The sequence below is a fragment of the Lytechinus pictus genome, chromosome 3 (assembly GCF_037042905.1).
Source record: "Lytechinus pictus isolate F3 Inbred chromosome 3, Lp3.0, whole genome shotgun sequence".
Taxonomy (NCBI): Eukaryota; Metazoa; Echinodermata; class Echinoidea; order Temnopleuroida; family Toxopneustidae; genus Lytechinus; species Lytechinus pictus.
This window is the reverse complement of record NC_087247.1, coordinates 20,231,770-20,253,967: the sequence shown is the minus strand read 5'-3', so window position 1 is coordinate 20,253,967 and position 22,198 is coordinate 20,231,770. Positions and strand designations below refer to the sequence as shown.

The following is a 22,198-nucleotide window of genomic DNA, read 5'->3' as shown; positions in this document are numbered from 1 at the left end:
CCCGGCCAGGACAAATTTCCAATTGAATTGAAACTGTTTGTCCTCAATTATTGTGTGCTGAAAAGCTACATCAGTGGATAATGTTCAGATTTATATCTATTTATATTTATTTCGCTGATGTGGTTTACGGTACACCATGTGGAGTGTTATAGAAACAGTGGAAAGAAGAAGAAAAGGAAATGGATATAGGCGAGAAAAGTGGAGATTTGAGAGTAGAGTATATTCTTTCTTGAATGTAGTCCTGAAAAGGATTGTAAACCAGAAGAGATTGATGAGTTGAAAAAACAGCTTGAGTAGTAGGATGGATGAGGAGATGCTGGCTTGAGTCGGCGATTAGAGCTATTTGCTCTTATATATTCAGGTAATATTTGAAAAAGCTTAGCGTTAATTGACAAATATATAGTACTTCAACATGATTTTATAAGTATTATTCTTTGCCTAAAAATTGGATTTAGATTTACTTGATAAGACAAGTTAAGTCTACTGAAAAAAAAATCATTTTCCTTTAACTAAATCCCTATAATCAGAGATTTCTTTTTGAAGGGTAGAGAGGTATTAATATCTGCATCATGAGTGTTCCAAGCTTACACTCTTATCCTCCATGCTTAGAGGGGAGGTAGCACATCTTTGTTAGTAAGTTCTCTAGACCTGAACACACGTGTTAGGTCTGTTCAGGTTCTTTAGTTGGAACAATCCGCGGCTTGTTTGGAAAGGGTAAGTTTTAGAATTTCTAACGTTAATCATGATAATAATAGATGACTGACGTGTTTTGACATTTGAAACTACACCGACTTGAGTGACTGAGCGTGTAGATTAGTAGTATACCGGGATCTACTACTGCGCTTTTCCCTGGTGAATTTCGCCGGCGAAGTTCGCCAGCGAAGGGCAAATGTCACAGTCCAGGCAGAATGAAAGGTAACACAGGAGAACTTCGCCGGCGCTGGAGGTGGCCGGTGGAGAAGAACTTCCCTGGTGAAGCTGTTTCTCCGGCGAAGTTCGCCAGTGAAACGGCCAGTATGAAAGCTAGCCGGAGAACTTCTCTTAATGACGTCAGAGGTCATTTTTTTTCTATCCCTGAAATCCCCTGAATTTGAAGTGAACTGAACTGAGATTACGTGCACTACACTAGCTCGCTATTATTAATATTATTTCCGAATTCCGTGGCCAAACTGCCAAATGTAGAAGGCCACGCTTTATGAGCGATTTGAACATTCCATAGACTCAGAGTTAAATACCCTCAAACACTTCATTTGATTTTTTTTCACTAACGATACTAATTATAAAAGCGTTATTTTAACACTTGTTCATATATTGTGGAGAATTTGAATGTGGTCTGTTTCATGGTTTTTTAAGGCAGATACAAGCACTCGTACACATTCTTCATCTTTGAGAATTTTTTAAATCAGCTGCTCACAAAGCAAAACAATCCCTTTATTCCTTTAAAACTTAAAAAATATTTTTTCTAGTGTAAAATTAATATTTATTTGGTCAAATTATATGAATGAAAATTTTGAATTTCTGAGATTGTTGTGTGAATTGAATTTGAATAGAAAATGAATGCTCGTTCACGGAAAATGGACTTGTCTCGTAGAGTATACATGTATGTAATCACTATGCAAAAAAAAAATTGATGCTTTTGAAAGTTTAAGTTTTTAATTAAAAAAAAACACAGTTGCACACCCTGATTGTGCTATTGACCATACATGAATTTCCCTCCCGGGCAGGGTTGCTGCCCCTAATTTTCAAATGATAAAAAATAGCTAAAATTTAATGGCCTAAAATAACTTCACACATTTATGATAACATAATATTCATTTGTTCATCTTTTTCAATTTTCTCTGTGTAGCACAAAATCACCTTATTAAATGTATATCAATTTATTCTACATATGTTTTCAATAACAGAAATAATTTAGGTTCAATTGATCTTTCTGTTCATTCATTTGATTTTACTCTAATAAGTTTAAGTCGAAAAGTTTCAGTATGACTGTATTCATGTTTTTGTGTATAGTGTTATGCTGTTATCTGTCAGTACATACATGTATACAGTGTATATGTTTTATTCGTTAAAGAAATAAGTACTACAAGTAATTCCAATGCATGTATTCCTTCATCATCTGCTTGTTTAAAAACAATGCAAACAGACATCATCACCTACCACATGAAAGTCCCAATTTCAACTCTAAAATGGTAATTATAACATCAAGAGTCTAGAAAAGAAAGCAAAATTTTGTTAACAAAATTAGGAATCTAGCTGTGCCAAACCAACACTGCCATTAATCATTATTTCCCAAGGGTAATAAGTATCTAGCTAGGAAGCCTCTTGTGAAACAGGATTAGGAAGATGAGAGACAGTTATTGACTGTCTTGTTTTTGGTTTCCAGAAGTGGGCCTCAGGAGGCTGCACATAATGAGTCATAACCTTGACCATTATAAGGGCATGTACATGTAATTATTATCCTTTAGGGGAAAATTTGCTTAATCAAGTTGACCTTTGAATGATATGACTTCTTTATGATTTTCAGACTGAAGATATTCACAATCACAAGACGACAAAGAATGGATGAATGTAAAAATAATGCAAATCCAGAACTAGACAACTATGAGATGGAAGATGAGGATGATGAGGATGATATGTGGGATGATGAGGAGGAGGATGATGACCTTGCCCTGAAAGCTGCTCCAGTGAAATGTTTCTTTTCTGAAGAGATTTTCTCCTCTCCTACTTCTATGTTGACACACTGCAGAGAAAACCACAATTTCAATCTTGTCCTGATTTCAACTCATACAGGTAAATTGTGAAAAAAATGGTTCACATTTTCATGAAAGTCAAGAGAAAGATGTTAAAACTGTAGTTTCAATATATATTTTTCTCAGTATTATTCCCTTTTTTTTATATTCTTAACATCGAACCTTTAAAATTTGTTATTGATTTAGAAGTAAAATTATTTCAATTATGCTTATCTCATCAGTATTTTATATTGGGGGGGGGGTGTGGCCTACAATATGCATAGTGGGTATTTGATTCATCTTTTGGACTGGAGGAATTATAAATGTCTTGTTCCGATCAGATACATTCATTGGTTTTTTTTGGCATTATACATAACTTTTTTTTCTGCTTGATTTTCAGATCTTGATTGCATAGGTTTCATCAAACTCGTAAATTACATAAGATCTACTGTAAGTATTTATTTTTATATCATTTTTTGTGTATCATTTGTATTTCATTTTAAATGGATGTCTGTATTTTGTAAATTCAAAATCATTCAGTTATTAAAATCATTAGTATTCACTAAAAAAATTGTAGATAATTATGCTAGAATTTTTCTTCAAATTAAATGATAGTAATGATAATGATGATTAAAAATTCAGAATTGAATGTTAACAATTTAGATATTTAAAGACTCGTTTGAGGTAAAAAAAAAAAACCCAACTTGGTGTCTTAAGGAAGGCTATTCAAAAACGTGGAACATGCACAAACAAAGGATCTTCCCCTCTTTAAGAATTTGAAACATGAAATAACTAGGTAACCAGATGTTAATGAGCATAGAGATGTTATTGGTCTATATTAATCAATACAAAAAAAATAATTTTATTGGGACTAGTTCTGATTGATGAATGCAATGGAAAGCAAGCAACAAATTCTGTAAAAATATCATTTTTTGTTTTGTTTAAAAAAAGCCAGTGTAGAGAATTAAAAAGTACATGTAGACCATTTATTCAACAAAGAGAGTAAGAAGAATAAGGTACTAAAACAAATTTTAATTTTGGAAATAATTATTATTTCCAAAAATTAAAATTTGTTTTCTTAATAAATTATTAAACCACTCAGAGTAGGATTGAAGTTTAATGTTTTTAAGACATTCTGATACCTTTGTTTTTGCCGTTTTAACACATTTGTTAATTTTGCAATACTGTGTTTGTCTTTACAGAAAGCATCAGGGCCAGACATTATGGAATCCATTCATAGATCAGAAGTACCTTGGGAGGATGATGGCTTTATGAAACCAGTTGATATGGAAGATCCTATGCTCCAGTTTGGTATGTCAATTGTAATGACACCCCCAACCCCCAGTCTACAAATTATCTAGACCGAAATATTGGACAGTCTCTGTTTCATCAGTTGTTCTACTGGAATTGTCATGCAATCACAGCTTCCACAAATCTTTTAATGAGATGTAATATTATATCCTTATGAGTGAAAAGTACTGGATTAGCTTTATTTAATTTCCTGTAACAAAACAGTATATGAACATAATACCGTAGACAGCTGTCTTTAATAAACACAAGAATAAATTTTCAAGATATATTTGGCATATTTGGAGTTGTTCTATATTGCATGTTGCTGGGCTTTTAAATTCTTGCATCACCAAAAAAAAAATTGAGGATGGCAGCTTAGCGAAAGCTTGATCTTTAGAGTTATGACATAAGTGGGAGCTTTTGTTTGCCTAGATACAGTTTTCTCCAGGAATTAGGAGACTGTTTTTCAGACAGTGTGTGATTGCCAACAGAGCAGTATTTCTAACATAGTACAGCCTTTTTTTTTTAGTTGCCCTTAAATTTTAACAGCCCAGTGAAAATGTGTTTGGTTTTAGCAAGGCGACTTTGCCTACCTGTTGCCTAAAAGGCATTGTTTAGCTGTTTACGTCGTATTAAAAGAAATTCACCATGACATTTAGTTGGTTTTGATAAAGGCAGAATCAAATCATTTACAACAGGTTAACTTCAAATTAGTTTGAGGGAATTATCCATAAGCCAATAGCATCACTTGAACATGTAAAATCCTTATTGAATGTATCTTTTTCTTCATCACACTATTAAAAGATATTGAGTCCTATCTTGAAGACCAGAGTAACAGATTGGATAATGGAGCTACTTCTCAAGGTGACCTCTCAAAATCCAGTGAAATGGTCACCATACCTGCAAAAGACTTGGCAGAGTTGAGGAGAAAAGTCCGCTGCCTTGAAGAGAGACTTGGTCTGACTGAGGAAGCTTTGGAGCGTGCCATGCAGGATATGACTTCAGCAAGGTGATTTGTTGCATCATCCTACCCAATTTTCCCTCAATCCTTACCAATTTTGTGTTTTTAACGCAGGATACTCCATTTGGTTTATACTAACATATTTAATCCTGTTAAAACCAATTAAACCACTTCCGCGTTTGTTCATACCACCCTGCAAAGCTTCAAACATCAGCATATATTTTTAAATAATGTCTTAAAGTGTGAGCTTGAGATCAGGTATTTAAAGCAAACTGTTATACAGTGCTTATCAAAAAAAGTTTACACTTAGAAATAATCCTGTAAAATTATAAATTTGTTATATATCCTGAAGCTTTTTCCATATTTAAACATTGGTACAGATCCCCTTAAGCAAATGGCGATATAACTTCCAAAAATCTATCCGCTTGGGTGAACACCACTTACTTTTAAAAATATGAATGAAATATGAATGTACATGTAAACCCATTTTAAATGATAAAAAACTTATGAAAAATGTTGGGGAGATGTCAGAAATAAACTTTTGTTTACATTCAGTAATGTCCTCAGATCCAGCTGGCACAAAAAAAGTAAAAGTTGTGCTTACCTAGGGTTAAAATGTTAATTTCAGTGGCAGAGTTGTTACAAAATGTTTAACTGTATCTATTTCATTTCAATTGACTAAAAATGCAAAAGAAATGTATGAGAAATGTACCACACGGCCAGTTTTTGCTTTTTCCTTTTTGTTTTATTGAATACTAAAGCATTTTCAAATACATAACGTCATTTTGTATTGATTTGATTGAATATAGAGAATTCGCCCATGGCCTGATTGCATCGGCTGCAGACTCACCCAGCAGTAATAGCAAAGAAAAGCAGAATGCTTCAGTTGGGCAGCGATTGACTGAAGAAGAGGACGAGGCTTACTTTGATTCTTACGGTCACTATGGAATCCATGAAGAGATGCTCAAGGATAAAGTCAGGACACAGGCTTACATGGATTTCATCTATGATAATCCATACATCTTCAAGGATAAGGTAATGATGACTTAATAGACACTCAATGAGACATCATGACTGAAGATAATGACGGTCCATGATTCCGAGAGTCCATGTGACAGAAAAACTTTGTCATAGGTGTTATTGTAGCATTATTTCCACTCTGAAAGTTATTTGTTTATCTTTCAAGAATCTATTGGTTTCACTTTATTTTTAAACTTTAAGTATATAATAGGCTTCTATAATGAAATAATGTTTTTAATGTATACTCTCAATATGTTTCTAAGTTATGAGTCTATATGATATTATGTTTCAATGTTTGTAAATTTAATGCATGGACCTATTGAAAAACAGCTTTAGCTGAATATGTTTTGCTGTTTTGAAAGAAATGAAGGAGAAATGAATCCAAGTAATTCACAGTTGTTTATTCACTGCCAATGTTTTCTTGTTTGATTGCAGGTAGTATTAGATGTTGGATGTGGCACAGGAATTTTATCTATGTTTGCCGCCAAGGCTGGTGCAAGACAGGTCATTGCTGTTGATCAATCAGATATTGTCTACCAAGCTATGGACATTGTCAGGTCAGTAAGCTATTCCAGTACCAACAGTAAAACATGTAACTGACCTCTTCTAGATATGCTTTGAAGTGATTTCTAGATCACGTTATTCAATTCAATTCATTAATTTCATGAAATCAGTTACAATAAAATGTGGCTCCAGAATCACAATAAAAGCCTGTGGCTTACAAAACAATAATTCAATTCATGATGCATCCCCCCCCCCCCCCGAGATATCGGCCATGGGTTGCCCGATTGCCTCAAAATTTTGCACAAGGGTAAAGAATTATGTAATCTACAAAGTTGTATAGTTAAATTTACGAAAGTCTGTTTTTTAATTAGGTAATTTATGCGAAAAATCATCGATTTTGGTCTTTCTCACTAAATAAAGCCTCAGGAATAGCAATTTTCGGTACAATTGTCTTTCATAACTCCCTTATCAATTCCTGAAAGAAAAAGATAGGTTGTGGTAATTGTTTCTTATGTATTTTATTGTTTTTCAAATTTTTTATGTATTTGTTTTGCGTCAAGCGTTTTCAGATGCGTATTTGTGGGTGTATGTGGATGGGTGTGTGAGGGTGTGTGGTAATAATTTACACTATTTGAAAGAAAGATGATACTTTGATAGAACAGTATTTACATAAATTGGAAAAGCTCCTGATTTTGTCCATCTATAGGGTTATACAGTCATATAGAGAAATAGCAAAATTTAAGTGACATGTGTTCGGGAAACGTAATCTGACACCGGCACGGTAGGTCCAATTGCCATAAATTTGGTGTCAAAATGTGCGGGAAGGATCAAAGAAAAAAGTCATAAAATTTTGTTTAAAAATATTGAGGCATTAGGAAGTACCAATAAAGATTCTGTTAATCATTGTCATGCTTTGAAGAAGTGTGGAGAAACAAGTATTGAATGAAATGTAAACCAGATTAAAAAATTCTGGGGATGTCTGAAATAAACTTTTGATTGCATCCAAGTATTTCCTCAGATCCAGCTGGCACAAAAGAGGTAAAGGTTGTGCTTACCTAAGTTAGGGTTAAAATGTTAATTTGAAGGGCAAAATTGTTACAAAATGTTAAAATGTATCTGTTTTATTTTAATTGGCTGAAAATGCAAAAGAAAAATATGAGAAATATACTTCAAGGTCAGTGGTTTTCGCCATTTTTCCTTGACAAAGTGTGAAAATGAGCATTTCTGCGCAAACCGATTTCTGCGAGCTGTACAAAAATGGACAGTGCTCACTCAAGTGTAACATTCTTTCAAAAATTTTACTTTAATTTGATAGATGAGACCCAATCCCAAGAATACACATGTATGTGAACAAATAATTCCCATGTAAACTTTTAATGAATCATGCAAATTTGTTCTTTCCTGGCCTGTCAGACAGGAAATAATGTAAATATAGAGGTGTACAACCCTACAAATAAAGATAATATCCATCATATTGTTTTCTAAATCTTTTAATGTCTTGTTTGAATTACAGGCAGAATGGATTGGATGGAGTAATAACTCTCAAGAAAGGAAGGTTAGAAGATGTGGATCTTCCAGTGGAAAAGGTAGAATGAATAAGAATTTCTTCTTCTGTACAGAAGAGTATTTTGGGGTGGTGTATAGGTGAATTTTAGGTTACAGTTCTTCCAAACATAATTCCCTATCCCAAAGGTTTCCTTTTAGGTCAGGAGAAATCTAGTTTGGCAATATCAGCATATCCATATGCATCAACCATATGAGGGGAAAATGTTCATTTCTGAATAGTAAGGAGAGCTTTTCACGCTCTTTTCATGTACGTCTTGCATGAACAAGAATTAATATTAGCCACAAACTCACAAATCCTGGGGAGATGGAATCTTACAGAATTTGCAAAAGGTTACATCCTTGCAGATTATGATCTGTTCGTCATGAGAGCCTGTTGGACTAATGTGATAAAAATGGGTGCTGTTCCTTATGGTGTTGAAAATAATGAATTAACCATGACCTACTTGATTTTTTAATCACAAACTATCCATCACGTGATTGGGGTTAAACTGTTTGATCATTATTGTTTTTTCATATCAAGCAATAATCATACCATCTCTTGTTTGTGTTTAGGTTGATGTCATCATATCTGAATGGATGGGATATTTTCTTCTCTTTGAATCCATGTTAGATACAGTCCTTTATGCTAGGTCCAAGTACTTGAAAGAAGGAGGAATGGGTAAGACAATGGGACATTAGTTAACAGTGGGCTAGGCAGGGCACAAAGGAGGCACGCGCCCCAACCATCATCCATGTTTTGAGAATCACCCATTTACTATACATATTGATGTAGCAAAATCAGGGTTCTCACAATCATGGAAAATCCTGGAAAAATTTGTGGTCATGGAAAGTCAGGAAATTTGGAAAATTTGTGAAAAGTCATGGAATTGCATTTACCTCTTGGCTATGGCAGCTTTCCAGTTTGTTGTGTCTTGCAACTCTCATACTCTGTGATCATACTCTGCCATTATAATTGGTGTTCATGATTTCCATTTTCCCCAGTTTTGTGACATCCCAAATTCTACATAACTCCCGGGACGTCACAGGAAGTCATGGAAAGCAGCAATTTAGTCATGGAAAATTTCATGGAATTCTGTTTTCAAATTTCTGTGGGAACCCTGAAAAAAAAATTTCAAATAGGATTTTTGCACCCCCCCCCCTCCTTTTTTCCAAAATACTTGTATTGCTACTGCACTTATTGGTAGATCTACAATGATGATATCCAGAACTTAAATGTAGAGAAGTCAGAGAATACTGTGTCGCTGGGGAGAGCGATGAGGGACATTTATCACACACACATGTATGTAAATATGGAATAATTATGATTTCATATAATAATAGAAGAAAAAGGAAAGTGTGGCCTGACATCAGTGCATATAACTCCCTTCACAAAATATGCTAAACTTCAGATATCCATGATTTCCGTATCTGTTATTAGGTTTTGATGAACTTTTCAACACCTTTAATACCCCCTTTAATACCTACAGGCCTTCCAATTTTTAAAATTGGTTTAATCAATTTTCATGATTCATGATCGTCAAGATTTTGCCGGGTTAGATTTTTGAAGTATATAAATGGAAGTGAAGTTCTTGACTTGGCAAAATAGCTATTAAAAAAATGCTACAATCTAAAGTATAAGCAAATCTGGATGAAAAGTTCCATGTGCGCCTTATAGGCAGTATTGTTCAACCTGATATGAAAAGAACAGATGACATTTATAAAAATTAGGGGGGGGGGGGATGGGATGGAATGGATGCACTTACATTACAAGGACTACATTAATGCTCATACATTGACTTTCAAAATGGACCTACACACATAATTGTCCTTCGATCACGCATGCTATATTTTCCTATGATTGGCAATTTTCATACCTTTTTCACTGTACATGCACACATCACCAAGATATGAAAGACAACTTTTTTTATATGCTTTTGTGTACAAAAATGGCAGTGCACCCTTCTCCACCCCCCCCCCATAAATTCTCCTGAATTGGTAGTCTTTTCCAACTACGTATTATTACTTGTTTTTTAATTCCTTTGTTTGAACAGTGTACCCAGATCTGAGCACCCTGAGTCTAGTAGCAGTGAGTGATCAGAAAGGATATGCATCACGCATTGCATTCTGGGATGATGTCTATGGATTCAAGATGTCATGCATGAAGTCGTGTGTCTTGGAGGAAAGTTCAGTGGATTACATTGATCCAGACACAGTCATTTCAAAACCTTGTATGATCAAAGTGAGTCAACACAATCTATGGCACTCTGAATCATGTTGTTGCGTTAAAATGAAAAAAAAGATTGATACACATTGTTAGAAATGTGCTCTAAAATCGGTTGAAATTAATGAATGTTTTATGCCTTTTTTTTATGATCTATCATCAGGCATTGATTGGAAAGTTTGCATATTTCAGTTTACTTATTTAGTGATTCTAGCCCTCACCTTCAGAAGACAGAATTCTAATGATCTTGAAACTCTACAAAAATATTGAAATATGCATTACTGTTTTAGGAAACGCTGAAATTACTGTGCAACAAACTACAGTACAACTTCCGCAAGTCCCCTCTGCAAGCACTTATTTTACATTACCTGTTTACAATACATAATTTTTATAATATTATTTTCATCAACCGTGCATGCTATTTATTATTGCTATTACAGTCATCACATTCTATGGTCTTAATGAATATAAATGCAATCACAAGTACAGCTTTAACTCTTTCAATTGTGTTTTATTTTTCTCAGTGTTTGGACATTTCCACAGTTCAAGTGCGTGATTTGGACTTCATTACAGATTTTCAGATGGAAGTACTTTGTGATGGCCTGTGCACAGTAGGTAGCATAACGATCAAGATGAATTTGAAATTTTCCTTTAGTTATAGTGGCATTATATGCTGTTAATACATGATTTATGCTTTATACAGGGAATAATTTTTCTTTACTAATTTGAATAGCATTTTTGGTCATAAGAGAAAAGCTCTCAACTAAGTAATGTACAGTCCTATGTAAAAATATGCTATACAAAAGACTTTATGCATAGCAGTCTTTCAAAAGTGTGGAGCGAATTGCGATGCGATACCAGGAAAATTGTTCCCTGTTATAGATCAGTGGTGAATCCAGTCAGGGGCATGCTCCATATGAATTTGGAAATTGCCCAATATACCTTAATCTCAGAAAATTGTCATCTGCGCCCCCTTTATTTTCAAATTTGCTCTTTGCATACCCTCTATTTAAAAATCCAGTTTATGCCTTTGTAGCATAAAGTATACGGTAACTATATGGTCATGATAAACCTAGTAAGCCAAGGACAGTTGTGATGATAATAATAAGAGTAATTGTCGTTCATATACAATAATGTACCTCTTGCAAAATGATTTAATTGAAGGTACAATAGTATTGTTTCTCTAGTTTTAGCTTGAGCTGCTATTTCCTGTTGGGTACAATTCACTTAATTGAGCGTAGTGTGGGTAATTTTCTTATCAAAGATATGTAATGCCATGGCTAGATTTGAATCAATGGGAGTGATATCTTGAAATAAGTCAGGATGTGTTATTTTTGTCATCAATGTCATTTGTCAATTTGATATGTATTTCTGTATTTTATTCCCAGCATTTCTTATAATTTTTATTTGTGTGTTTATTCAAATTCAGGGTCTGGTTGGATTCTTTGATGTCATTTTTGAAAAGAATTGTCACAAGGCGGTAAGCACTGTTAAAGGAGAATGAAACCCTTGAAACCAGCTGAATCCATATCAAAGAGAAAAATCAAAGAAACATATTGTTGAAAGTTTGAGGAAGATTGAATGTATAATAAGAAAGTTATGAGCATTTGAATATTGAGATCACTAATGCCATGTAGATCCTCCTATTGGCAATGCGACCAAGATCTGTGATGTCACACACGTACAACTCCCTCATTACTTTAGTACTTATTTCACTTATATTCTCACTTTTATAGAGTCTGTCACAAGGTGAGGTGTTCTCTTTATGAGAGGACAAGTACAGAGGTTTCACAACATTATATAATTGATGAATCGTTTGTCAAATGATTAGAATGAGCAAAAAGAGATGTTTTGGGGTATATTTTCAGCGTCCAAAAGGGGAGAGTTGTTCATCTGTGACATCATTGATCTTGGTCGCATTGCCAATTGGAGGATCTCCATAGCATTAGTGATCTCGACATTCAAATGCTCATAACTGTTCTATTGCTAGTCCTATTTTACTCAAACTTTTGTTGATCTTATTCTTTGATTTTTCTGCTTTCACAAAAGCTAACTTGCTCTAAGAGTTTCATTCTCCTTTAATTTGTCTCTGAAATGTTGATGTTTAAGAATTTACTCTTATGTGGTGATGTATACATACTTTAACTACAACCCCCACTCCTGCTCCTGTGTAATCCATATTATATGAAAACAAGTAATGTAAGGTGAGAGGAAATGTCTCTTTAATAGAATGACTCAAGTATTCAGAAATTGAATAAAACTAAAATTAATAAAATATAAAGAACTAACATTTTTGTCTCGGTTGTACCAGAAGCGAGACATAGTGGTGCTTTTCCAACAGGGTGGCAGTAGCATTAATATCAAATTTTAACTGAGGTTTGTTAAATTTATGCCTCAACTTTGAAAGTGGAAGGGCCTTTTTCTTGAAAATTGGACAAGTGTCAGGAATGATTATCAGATGTCAATCCTATTTTTACATTCTGAAGTAAGAAATTTGAAGAAACATAATTTCATATAAAAAAATATAAAAGAATAAGTGGGAATATGACTCACCTCGCTCATTCCATGTATGTGAAGAAAATGCACATATCTGTTTTACTGTAATGAAATGGAAGACTTCGGAAAGACATAACTTTGTTAAATTCTGTAACAAAGTCTGTTTATATCATATGATGTTCAGCCCAGTGTATCCCTTTATTTCTATAAAAACGTTTTTAAATCTGTTTTAGGCCGAAAAATGGTCAAAGTCACATTCAGTTAGCTGTCCTGTTACCATTTTTTGATAAAGTTGATAGTAGTTGTTATATTCAGGTATTGTACAAATCATCACTTGTGCTTTTTGGAAGTGATGGTAACGGGGCTTACAATATTGTCCATTTCAATACATATGAAACTCAATCTTTGTCTCACTTGGCAATGCTGCTCCATGAATAGAGTACTGAAGTGTGATGTCACAATGTCATGACAATGAACCGGCTGGTTCTAAACTGAATCGCAGTTGCATGATTTTCATACACATTTGTATTTGCAAAAATTGTTTAATTTTGTCCCTGGTTGTTACCATCATTCTGAGAGTCATAACAGGGCGTTGTTTCATAAAGCTGTTCGTAAGTTAAGAGGGACTGATGATCTTTTCTTGTGGTAAATGGTATAATAAATTGGCGATGGTTTAGCGCGTAAGAAAGGATCACCAGTCGTTCTTAAAGTTGCTCCTAACTTGTGAACAGCTTTATAAAACGGCCCCGGGTTCATTTGTTTAGAACCAGGCTGCAATTACACCCTGGCAACTGACGTCATTGCTTTGGTACTCTATTGTCCCCATTTCGCCTAGAATTGTTATTACCGGTAGCTAATTAACATAAATTGAAATAGAGTCGAAAACGCAGCCCCACTAGCATTACCAGGTCCATGCTGGCGAAAAAAGCCAGCATAAATAGATAATAACAAGGCCAGGAAACAGTGAAAAGGTTGAGGGTTAGGCATGTTGTATAGTACAAGGTTCATGTAGGTGATGATATGGTGTATATTTGTTACATGTGTCACTGCATCCTGACCTTGCTCGCTCGACTGCTCACAACATAGACCGAGGTGAACCTCCCTTATATACCTGTCCTCAAATATAAATGATTTTGGTCACAGTTAGGAGAATCTAACACCCTGACTGAAATAATGAATAAACATCAGGACCTCGACCAATGAAAGGTCAGGCAATTTCAAGTTTACTCATTATATTCAGATTGAATGCAGGAAAAATTCCAGTTCTTGATGACAATTAAAGCTTTCCCTTCCTAGTAACCATTGATACCAATCTTTCATGGATTTGAAAACCTCAGCATTCTTTTACATCTGCGTGCATCTCATTGAGTCGTGCTGTTGCATGCTTACTGTTGAGGTCTGCACCTGAACAAGTGCTCTAGTGATTGTTCTGTAACCAAGGATAATAAATTCAATCCATTCTTGATGGTGTTGCCATGTCTGTCAAGTGAATAGCAAACTTGACCTGGCTATTACGGGAATCTTTCTTTTGATCTCTTTGGCCATTGAGCTTCTATTGTTTTACCCAGTCAACAATGCATGTTTCAAGATCAATGGTCATTTTATGTCAAAAACTTGGATGAAAATTTATATTTTGTTATTGAAGAGATAATAAAATAACTCATATTAAACTTCAGGCCCAAGATTTCCGCATTTTTAGTGCAGGGGTAGTTCCCTTATTATACAACAAAAGGGGAATATTAAAGAGTACCAAAATTACCCAAGGTCACGGAGATAGGCAATGGTGTCAGTCTTGGATTATTGAAATATATATTTACATTTATAGGGCAAATAAAAGGGGACATTTTTGATATTTTAATTTCTCAAGGTCAACACTGGTGCTAGTGAATATTGAATTATTTTAATGCAGATTAGACTGCCAGTGGCATTAGACTTGTTTAAACTTTTCTGTCAAATATAACAGTAGGGGAAGGGATGAAATATATGCACTCTCATGTTGTGGGTACTTTGTACATGTATACAGTACATCCCAGAGAATGCTAGTGCATTGTCAAATGATTTAAAATAGTTCACTTTGTCCTCTTATTGATGAGCAAGAAATAAAGTTATGCAGAAAAACTACTAGAGATAAAGGATGTGACTACCTGTAGGTTTGTTTTGTGTTCCACTAAATCTGCAAATTCAAATGCAAATCATTTCTCATTAGTTCTAATCTGCTGTGCATGATCAACTTACTTAATCAAAGAGAAAAATCATTCTTTCTATTGGCAACAAATTTGAGACCAAAAACATATTTAATTTTGTTGATATGTGTCCTGGAAATAGGTTCATTATTTTGTGGGATTCTATCAGTAACCATTACTCTATTAAGGGAGGTTACTTTTAACAATTTATTTTTTCTTTCATGTAGGTGATGTTCTCTACAGGTCCATCAGCTCCCAAGACTCATTGGAAACAGACCATCTTTCCTCTGAGGAAGCCATTCCATTTGAAGAAAGGTAAAACTTAATTAGATTGTATCTCTCTATACTTTAGTCTTCGCCTGTTTTAACTTCATCATAAAAATAATTGATTGGAATTTGGGCTATGTGTATTCATATGGGCAATTGGTAAGTATTCATACTTCTGTATTCATACCTCTGCTACTTCTTGGGCAACCAAAATTTGAATTACGGAAGTATTTCGGTTCCATGATTTTTCTGCTGAATTCATACACTAATGGAATCACCAACTTTAACCCTGGATTTAACACTATATCCCCCTACCCCTAACCCAATATCTTGGACAAATTAAAGCCTGGAGCACAAATGTTGCAGGAGCAAATGTCATGCCACCAGTATTTCACATTGCACCAAATTTGGGTTATGGATGTATATCCTATAGCATCGCTTCGTACTCTAATCTTAATGACCAGAACTGAAGTTTGTTTAAAAAGTAGCGAGATGTGATAAAGACATCTGGGGGGTGTTTCACAAAGATTTACAAAGAAGTATGACTTAAAGTCGCACTTAAATACTGAGTTGCGTACGGTATTATGAAAGGCTTGACTGCATTGGTCAGATCATGTCATGAGGACGCGCACTAATGCGTATCAATATAAAGATCATGTACTCGTCGGCATTTAAGTGCGACTATCTTTGTGAAACACCCCCCTGCACATATATCTTTAAGATTGAATTTCAAGATTTTCCCCATATCACTATGAGCACACATTTGGTGATGAATTCAGTGTGGTCACTTATCCCACAATTCATGTTACTACATCAATACAATACAATTTACAATGTGGATTTTTTAATGTTCCACCATTTTTGTTTTCTTTTTCTCCCCAGGAGACACCCTCTCTGGTAAAATCTCATGCAGGAAAGACAGGAAGGAGATGCGATCTCTGTTGGTCACGATTACCATTGAAAATGAGACACTCACATACCATGTCAGATAATTATCTATGGGCATTTTCGCAGTTGCTGTAAGAAGAATTGACTTGGATATGCTGCATTAGATACTGTCAGATATCCGACAAGTTCAACTTTTCATGAAATGCTTCAAAGGTCTGATGTGGACATTATGGCAGTTCCATGAAAGAATCAGCCTCTTCGTACATTCAACCCCAATTTATTGTATGGGGGGAGGGCACTGTTAAAAGGTGGACTCCATGCTCATACAACATGGACCATTAATATGGCCCAATCACCCTTCACTCCCAGAGAACCCTGAACAAGTATTTGTCATGTTTTCCTCCACCCAAATAATGCCCTTTTTTTACGTGTACATCGCCCATGAATAGTGTTTTTATTTGCTTTATATATTGAGCATTGTGTCAAACTTGTAATGACAGTGCTATCTCCCCTCCCCCCCCCCCCCCCCGATATTTTGGGATACGATTATTGCCAGCTGGATGACCTTGAATAGTCTATGTATCATGATAAATGTCAACAACAAAAATTGTATTCCATCTTTCCTCCCTTGCTTGGATACAATGGGTTATTTCAAGTCTGGTGTTGAGGACATGAAAAAGGCTGGGCTCATAAGTATGATACTGATTGCATTATGCAACTTATGTGAAATCATGGAAAAATGCAGTAAAATATCATCGTATAGAATGCCAAGGCGAAAATTACTGCAAGAATCAAACAGAATACCGTAAATGAAAACACCAACACCGTACTTGAAACTTACCCATGTTACCTGGAAGGGAAGGGGGAACAATGTTTACAAACCATATGAAACAGCATTAAAGGGATGGTCCAGGCTAGACATATTTATATCTCAATAAATAGAGTAAAATTCACAGAGCAAAATGCTGAAAATTTGATATATAACAAAGTTATTGAATTTTAAAGATGTGCATTATTCTGGTGACAGTTCTAGGCATGTCATATCCCCACTTGTTCTTTTGTATTTTACTTATGAAATTAGGTTTATTCAACATTTTTCTACCAAGAACTTAAAACAATTGGATTGAAAACTTATTAAGTGCATCAGTTATTTATTGCCGCAACTTATTTCATCACAATGGAGACACATCATTTACACATGTATGAAACAATCATGATTTCATGTAATAACATAAGAAAAAAAGTGGGGATGTGACATCATCAGCCCACCTAATGAATATTCATGACGATGTGCATATAACTCTTTTCACAAAATATTGATGAACTTTAAAATTGAATAACTTCGTTATTTGATTTACTCATTTTGATGAAATTTTCACCATCTTGCTCTGTGAATTTTACTCTAATTAAGATATAAATATTTGCAGCCCGGACAATCCCTTAAAAAAAAACACCTTTAGTGTGAATTTGATCCATTGAATGTATCTAATAAATTCCTTAGGAAGCATGTTCCTAACTATATGTCTTTAAAACAGTATTTTGTGCTCTTGAGACAAGATATATTTAAAAGTAAATTATTTTATTTGCACATCTTCAATCTACATTAAAAACATTTAACGGCAAGTTCAATATTTTGTTCGGTCAAAACAAAATTATTTCTTTCATTGTGCAAATATATAATTAGAATTCACACACAATTACAGAAAACGTGATTGAATAAAACAAATCTGGTTTTACCCTTAAAAGGACTGGGTTATTTGAGATGTATGGGGGGGGGTGCCGCTGAAATATGGCACGCACATTCATTTTAAAGTATACAAAACGAAACAAAATTTGCATATTTTTCACTTGATGTCGTGTGAGAATTTGATTTTACTCTTATGCCCCGCCCCCTGTCCTTTTAGGGTTAAACTACATTAATAATGCAGAGAATTGAATTCAATGTCAGGATTTGGTGAGTGAAAATACAGTGCTCTAATCACTCACTTTGATATATTACATAGGTTATGTAGATTTGAATCAGTATGTAAAGTCAATACGCCATATGATCATAGCTGCAAAGATCTAATTTTTATATTCACTAAGATAACATTATAAGCTGTGTAAGCACGCATTTTACATGATACACACATTGATGCTGTATTTTTCCTATTTTAATGATGTAGACAAATCAGAGCTGCAGCAAGCATTTCAAGTTTTTCATTAATGAAGACTGATGGTGAATCTACATAGTCTATGTAATATAATAGATATTGCCTGGTCATTTCAACTCGACAAACTCTAGGTAGGCAATATCTGTATATTATTACCTGAGAGAAGCATACATCATTGATACGTAACATATAAGGGATCAGCTGAATGACGAGGACCATAATATTTACACACCCCTCTCTGCCAAAAGAATAATTTTCTTATTTACAATGATTTGCAGTTCATTACATCTGTATTCCCCTGATCAAACCCATGCGCATGATTTTGTACGCATTAAGTGAACGTGTGCCTGCATGGTAACAATTACTTAGCCAGGATGAATTCTTCAAAATTCTTGAATAACCTGAAATCAGAAGTACCAGAAGGCATATATTTGTACAAATAATAGCTTATTATTAATATATCTTTATCATCCAACCATGGAGTTAGCACCAAAACCTGTTCCACGAAAGGCTTCCTAACTAGAATCCCTTGATATGGATACTATCGGCAGAAAGAGCAGACGAGACATAGCCTTAGTCACAAAATGCAAAACCATGAAAAGTGATGAATAAGGAGATCCATATGAAAAAAGAAATAATAGGAGAGGCAAAATATTCATCATACATAAGTTTAACCACAAAAATGGGCATTCAGTTGCTGAGAAAATGAAATTATGAATTTCGAAACTTTCGTGTGGACATTAGGTGGGTACCCCCGGGATCTCACATTTTTTTATTCATGGAAGTAGACTATAAAAACACATTCAGAATAGTGTAACATATTTAAAGCTTCATAATCGAAACATGTTAATACAAATCCTATGCGTAAAACTAGAGACAAAATTCATTAAATTGTTGATAAAAGAATACAAGTCCCCTGACATGGCAGAATCTTTATCGATTCATTTTACAATTTCAAAATAATGTTTTGTGCCATTTTACCATAACAAATTTTATATTTTCCGTGCATTACAATATTGAATGATCTAGCCCACTTACTACTTGCAATGCAATGTCACCTTTTGCGATTGATTATGTAACATTACAATTGGAAATATCAAACTTTCAAGGCATACTAAATAGGTTCATTATTGCGGATTGAAATAATCGCTAGAGGGTATTCATTTGTCTCGCAATCTACTATGGTCAACAAGGAAATTCGTGATCACTCTCGCAAAAAGTGTTCACTGGCTTTCTAGGAAATTCGTGATCACTCTCGCAAAAAGTGTTCACTAGCTTACAAGTTCACGAGCTTTCGAGTGCTACCACCAAGGGATCAGAAGGTTTTCAAGACTTGCACAGTCTTGCCATACATAGATGGCCTCTCACAACAACTTAAACGCCGATTAGAAGGTCACGGTATCCGAACGGTTTTCCGCTCGGACACCACCTTACACAAACAGCTTGTACACCCCAAAGACCCGATCCCTGATCACAGACGTGATGGCGTAGTATACAACATTCCTTGCCAGGGATGTGACGGGTCTTACATCGGAGAAACAGCCCGACCGATAGTTGAACGCATTTCTGAACACAAGCGCGATGTTCGGTTACAGCGAACCGACACATCCGCGGTGGCAGAACATGCTTGGGAGAAACAACACCACCCAGATTGGGAGGGTGTACATTGCATTGCCAAAGAGAGACATTGGTATACACGCAGGATTAAGGAGGCTATTAGTATACGTCTTTGTCCTAACAACTTCAACAGAGACAGCGGGATCGACATCCCCGACTTCTGGATGCGAACCATCAGACAGCACAATACCCCCTTGCCTGGCAGTGCACGCCGACCCGATCGTTCCCGGCCCCGAACGAGGGACCGCTCAGCTAGTCAGCCCCCGCCCACGGGAAACTAGCGAGCCCGCCAATTTTGTCTAATTTGCATATCGCCGACCCATGGCGTATTTGCATATACCCCCGGCTTATTTGCATATACGGATTACCGGCCGCGCCGCATACCGACGCAACGGATCAATACCCACCTATTGTTCTCGCGTTCGTGCGTACGGTCCTGGAGATTAGTATAAATAGAGTACGTCATCAGATAATTTTCGTCACTTGATAAAGAGTTGCAGCGGCACTCGAAAGCTCGTGAACTTGTAAGCTAGTGAACACTTTTTGCGAGAGTGATCACGAATTTCCTAGAAAGCCAGTGAACACTTTTTGCGAGAGTGATCACGAATTTCCTTGTTGACCATAGTAGATTGCGAGACAAATGAATACCCTCTAGCGATTCTTTCAAGGCATGTTTGCATGTAAATATTCTACCAATGTGATGCCACTACATCATTACGAAAAAGGTTATGACAGGTTCAGATGTCGTAAATATTTAGTCAGGTTGTCCTGATCTGGGTAAAGCGGGCTTCATGAAACGTTTAGCAGACAAGTAGCTCACTCCAGTCAAGAAGTTATGACTGTGTTGAGAAGCGGGCCCCTGAGGGCTGAACTTCAACATCGGGGCAATTTACTTTCTGAATGTCCAACCCCTAATAATTTCACACTTTTGAAACCATTATCATTTGAGAGCATTACAACATTTTATACATCATGGAAAAATAATTCCAGGTTGGTGTTTCAGAAAGCTTTTCATAAGTTATGAGCAACTACCGAATGAAGTAATACACGCTGGATTTCTATTGGCGTTTTTTTTTGTTCCTAAGAAGGGTTACCAGTCATTCGTAAAGATGCTTGTAACTTAAAGGAGAATGAAACCCTTGAAACCAGTTGAATCCATATCAAAGAGAAAAATCAAAGAAACATATTGTTGAAAGTTTGAGGAAGATTGAATGAATAATAAGAAAGTCATGAGCATTTGAATATTGAGATCACTAATGCCATGTAGATCCTCCCATTGGCAATGCGACCAAGATCTGTGATGTCACACACGTACAACTCCCTCATTACTTTAGTACTTATTTCATTTATATTCTCACTTTTATAGGGTCTATCACAAGGTGAGGTGTTCTCTTTATGAGAGGACAAGTACAGAGGTCTCACAATATTATATCATTGATGAATCGTTTGTCATATGATTAGAATGAGCAAAAAGAGATGTTTTGGGGTTTATTTTCAGTGTCCAAAAGGGGAGAGTTGTTTATCTGTGACATCATAGATCTTGGTCGCATTGCCAATGGAAGGATCTCCATAGCATTAGTGATCTCGACATTCAAATGCTCATTACTCTTCTATTGCTAGTCCTATTTTACTCAAACTTTTGTTGATCTTATTCTTTGATTTTTCTGCTTTCACAAAAGTTAACTTGCTCCAAGAGTTTCATTCTCCTTTAAAGACAGCTTTATGAAACACCCACCGGGAAGGTCCCACATGTAGTGTGGTATTCTGATAATTAACCCAGAAATTGTAGAATGCAGGGGTTTATAACTTTTTGCTCCAAGATAAGAGAAGGTTAACTAAACCATGGCTTCTCAAGAATACTACCCATACAAGTTTGATGTATATACTCTATGGCATTGCCCTTCTCTATCTGAACGACACAACTTGCTCGAATCTCAGTTTGTATTGAAAATGAATACTTTCACAATCGCGTTACATTAAAAAACAAGATAACTAAGCCAGATAGGTGGTGAAAAACAAAATGTGAAATTATACAAGATAAATAGGGAGGTAGAGGATCTTTAAATAATATGAATACCAGGCTTGTGTACTGTAAAAGAAGTTTGCATTAGTTGCACTCTTAACAGTATCTTAATTGACCAGAGCTGCCAACCTTGGAAAGTAAAAAGGAGTAATCCAGAAGCTAAAAAGTCATAATTATGGGATAAAAAGAGTAATTTCATATCCGCTGTGCACTATCATGAACTTCTTTGAGATAAAATGGTAATTTTTTACACGCCGTGCAGTATTATGAATTTCTTTGAAGTGGTATAGATCAGATACAC

The 22,198-nt window shown here is 35.3% G+C and overlaps 1 protein-coding gene across 1 annotated transcript; it reads left to right on the top strand.

Moving 5' to 3' along the window:
- The first annotated feature begins 560 nt into the window (after window positions 1-560).
- Window positions 561-17,922, top strand: LOC129257670 (protein arginine N-methyltransferase 3-like). Its single transcript, XM_054896043.2, has 14 exons — window positions 561-714; window positions 2,525-2,790; window positions 3,130-3,179; window positions 3,932-4,040; window positions 4,824-5,028; window positions 5,790-6,015; window positions 6,436-6,557; window positions 8,018-8,090; window positions 8,623-8,728; window positions 10,101-10,288; window positions 10,795-10,881; window positions 11,700-11,750; window positions 15,177-15,264; window positions 16,099-17,922. The coding sequence occupies exons 2-14, from the start codon at window positions 2,559-2,561 to the stop codon at window positions 16,206-16,208; spliced, it is 1,647 nt and encodes a 548-aa protein (XP_054752018.2). The 5' UTR covers window positions 561-714; window positions 2,525-2,558; the 3' UTR covers window positions 16,209-17,922.
- The last annotated feature ends 4,276 nt before the right edge of the window (window positions 17,923-22,198 follow it).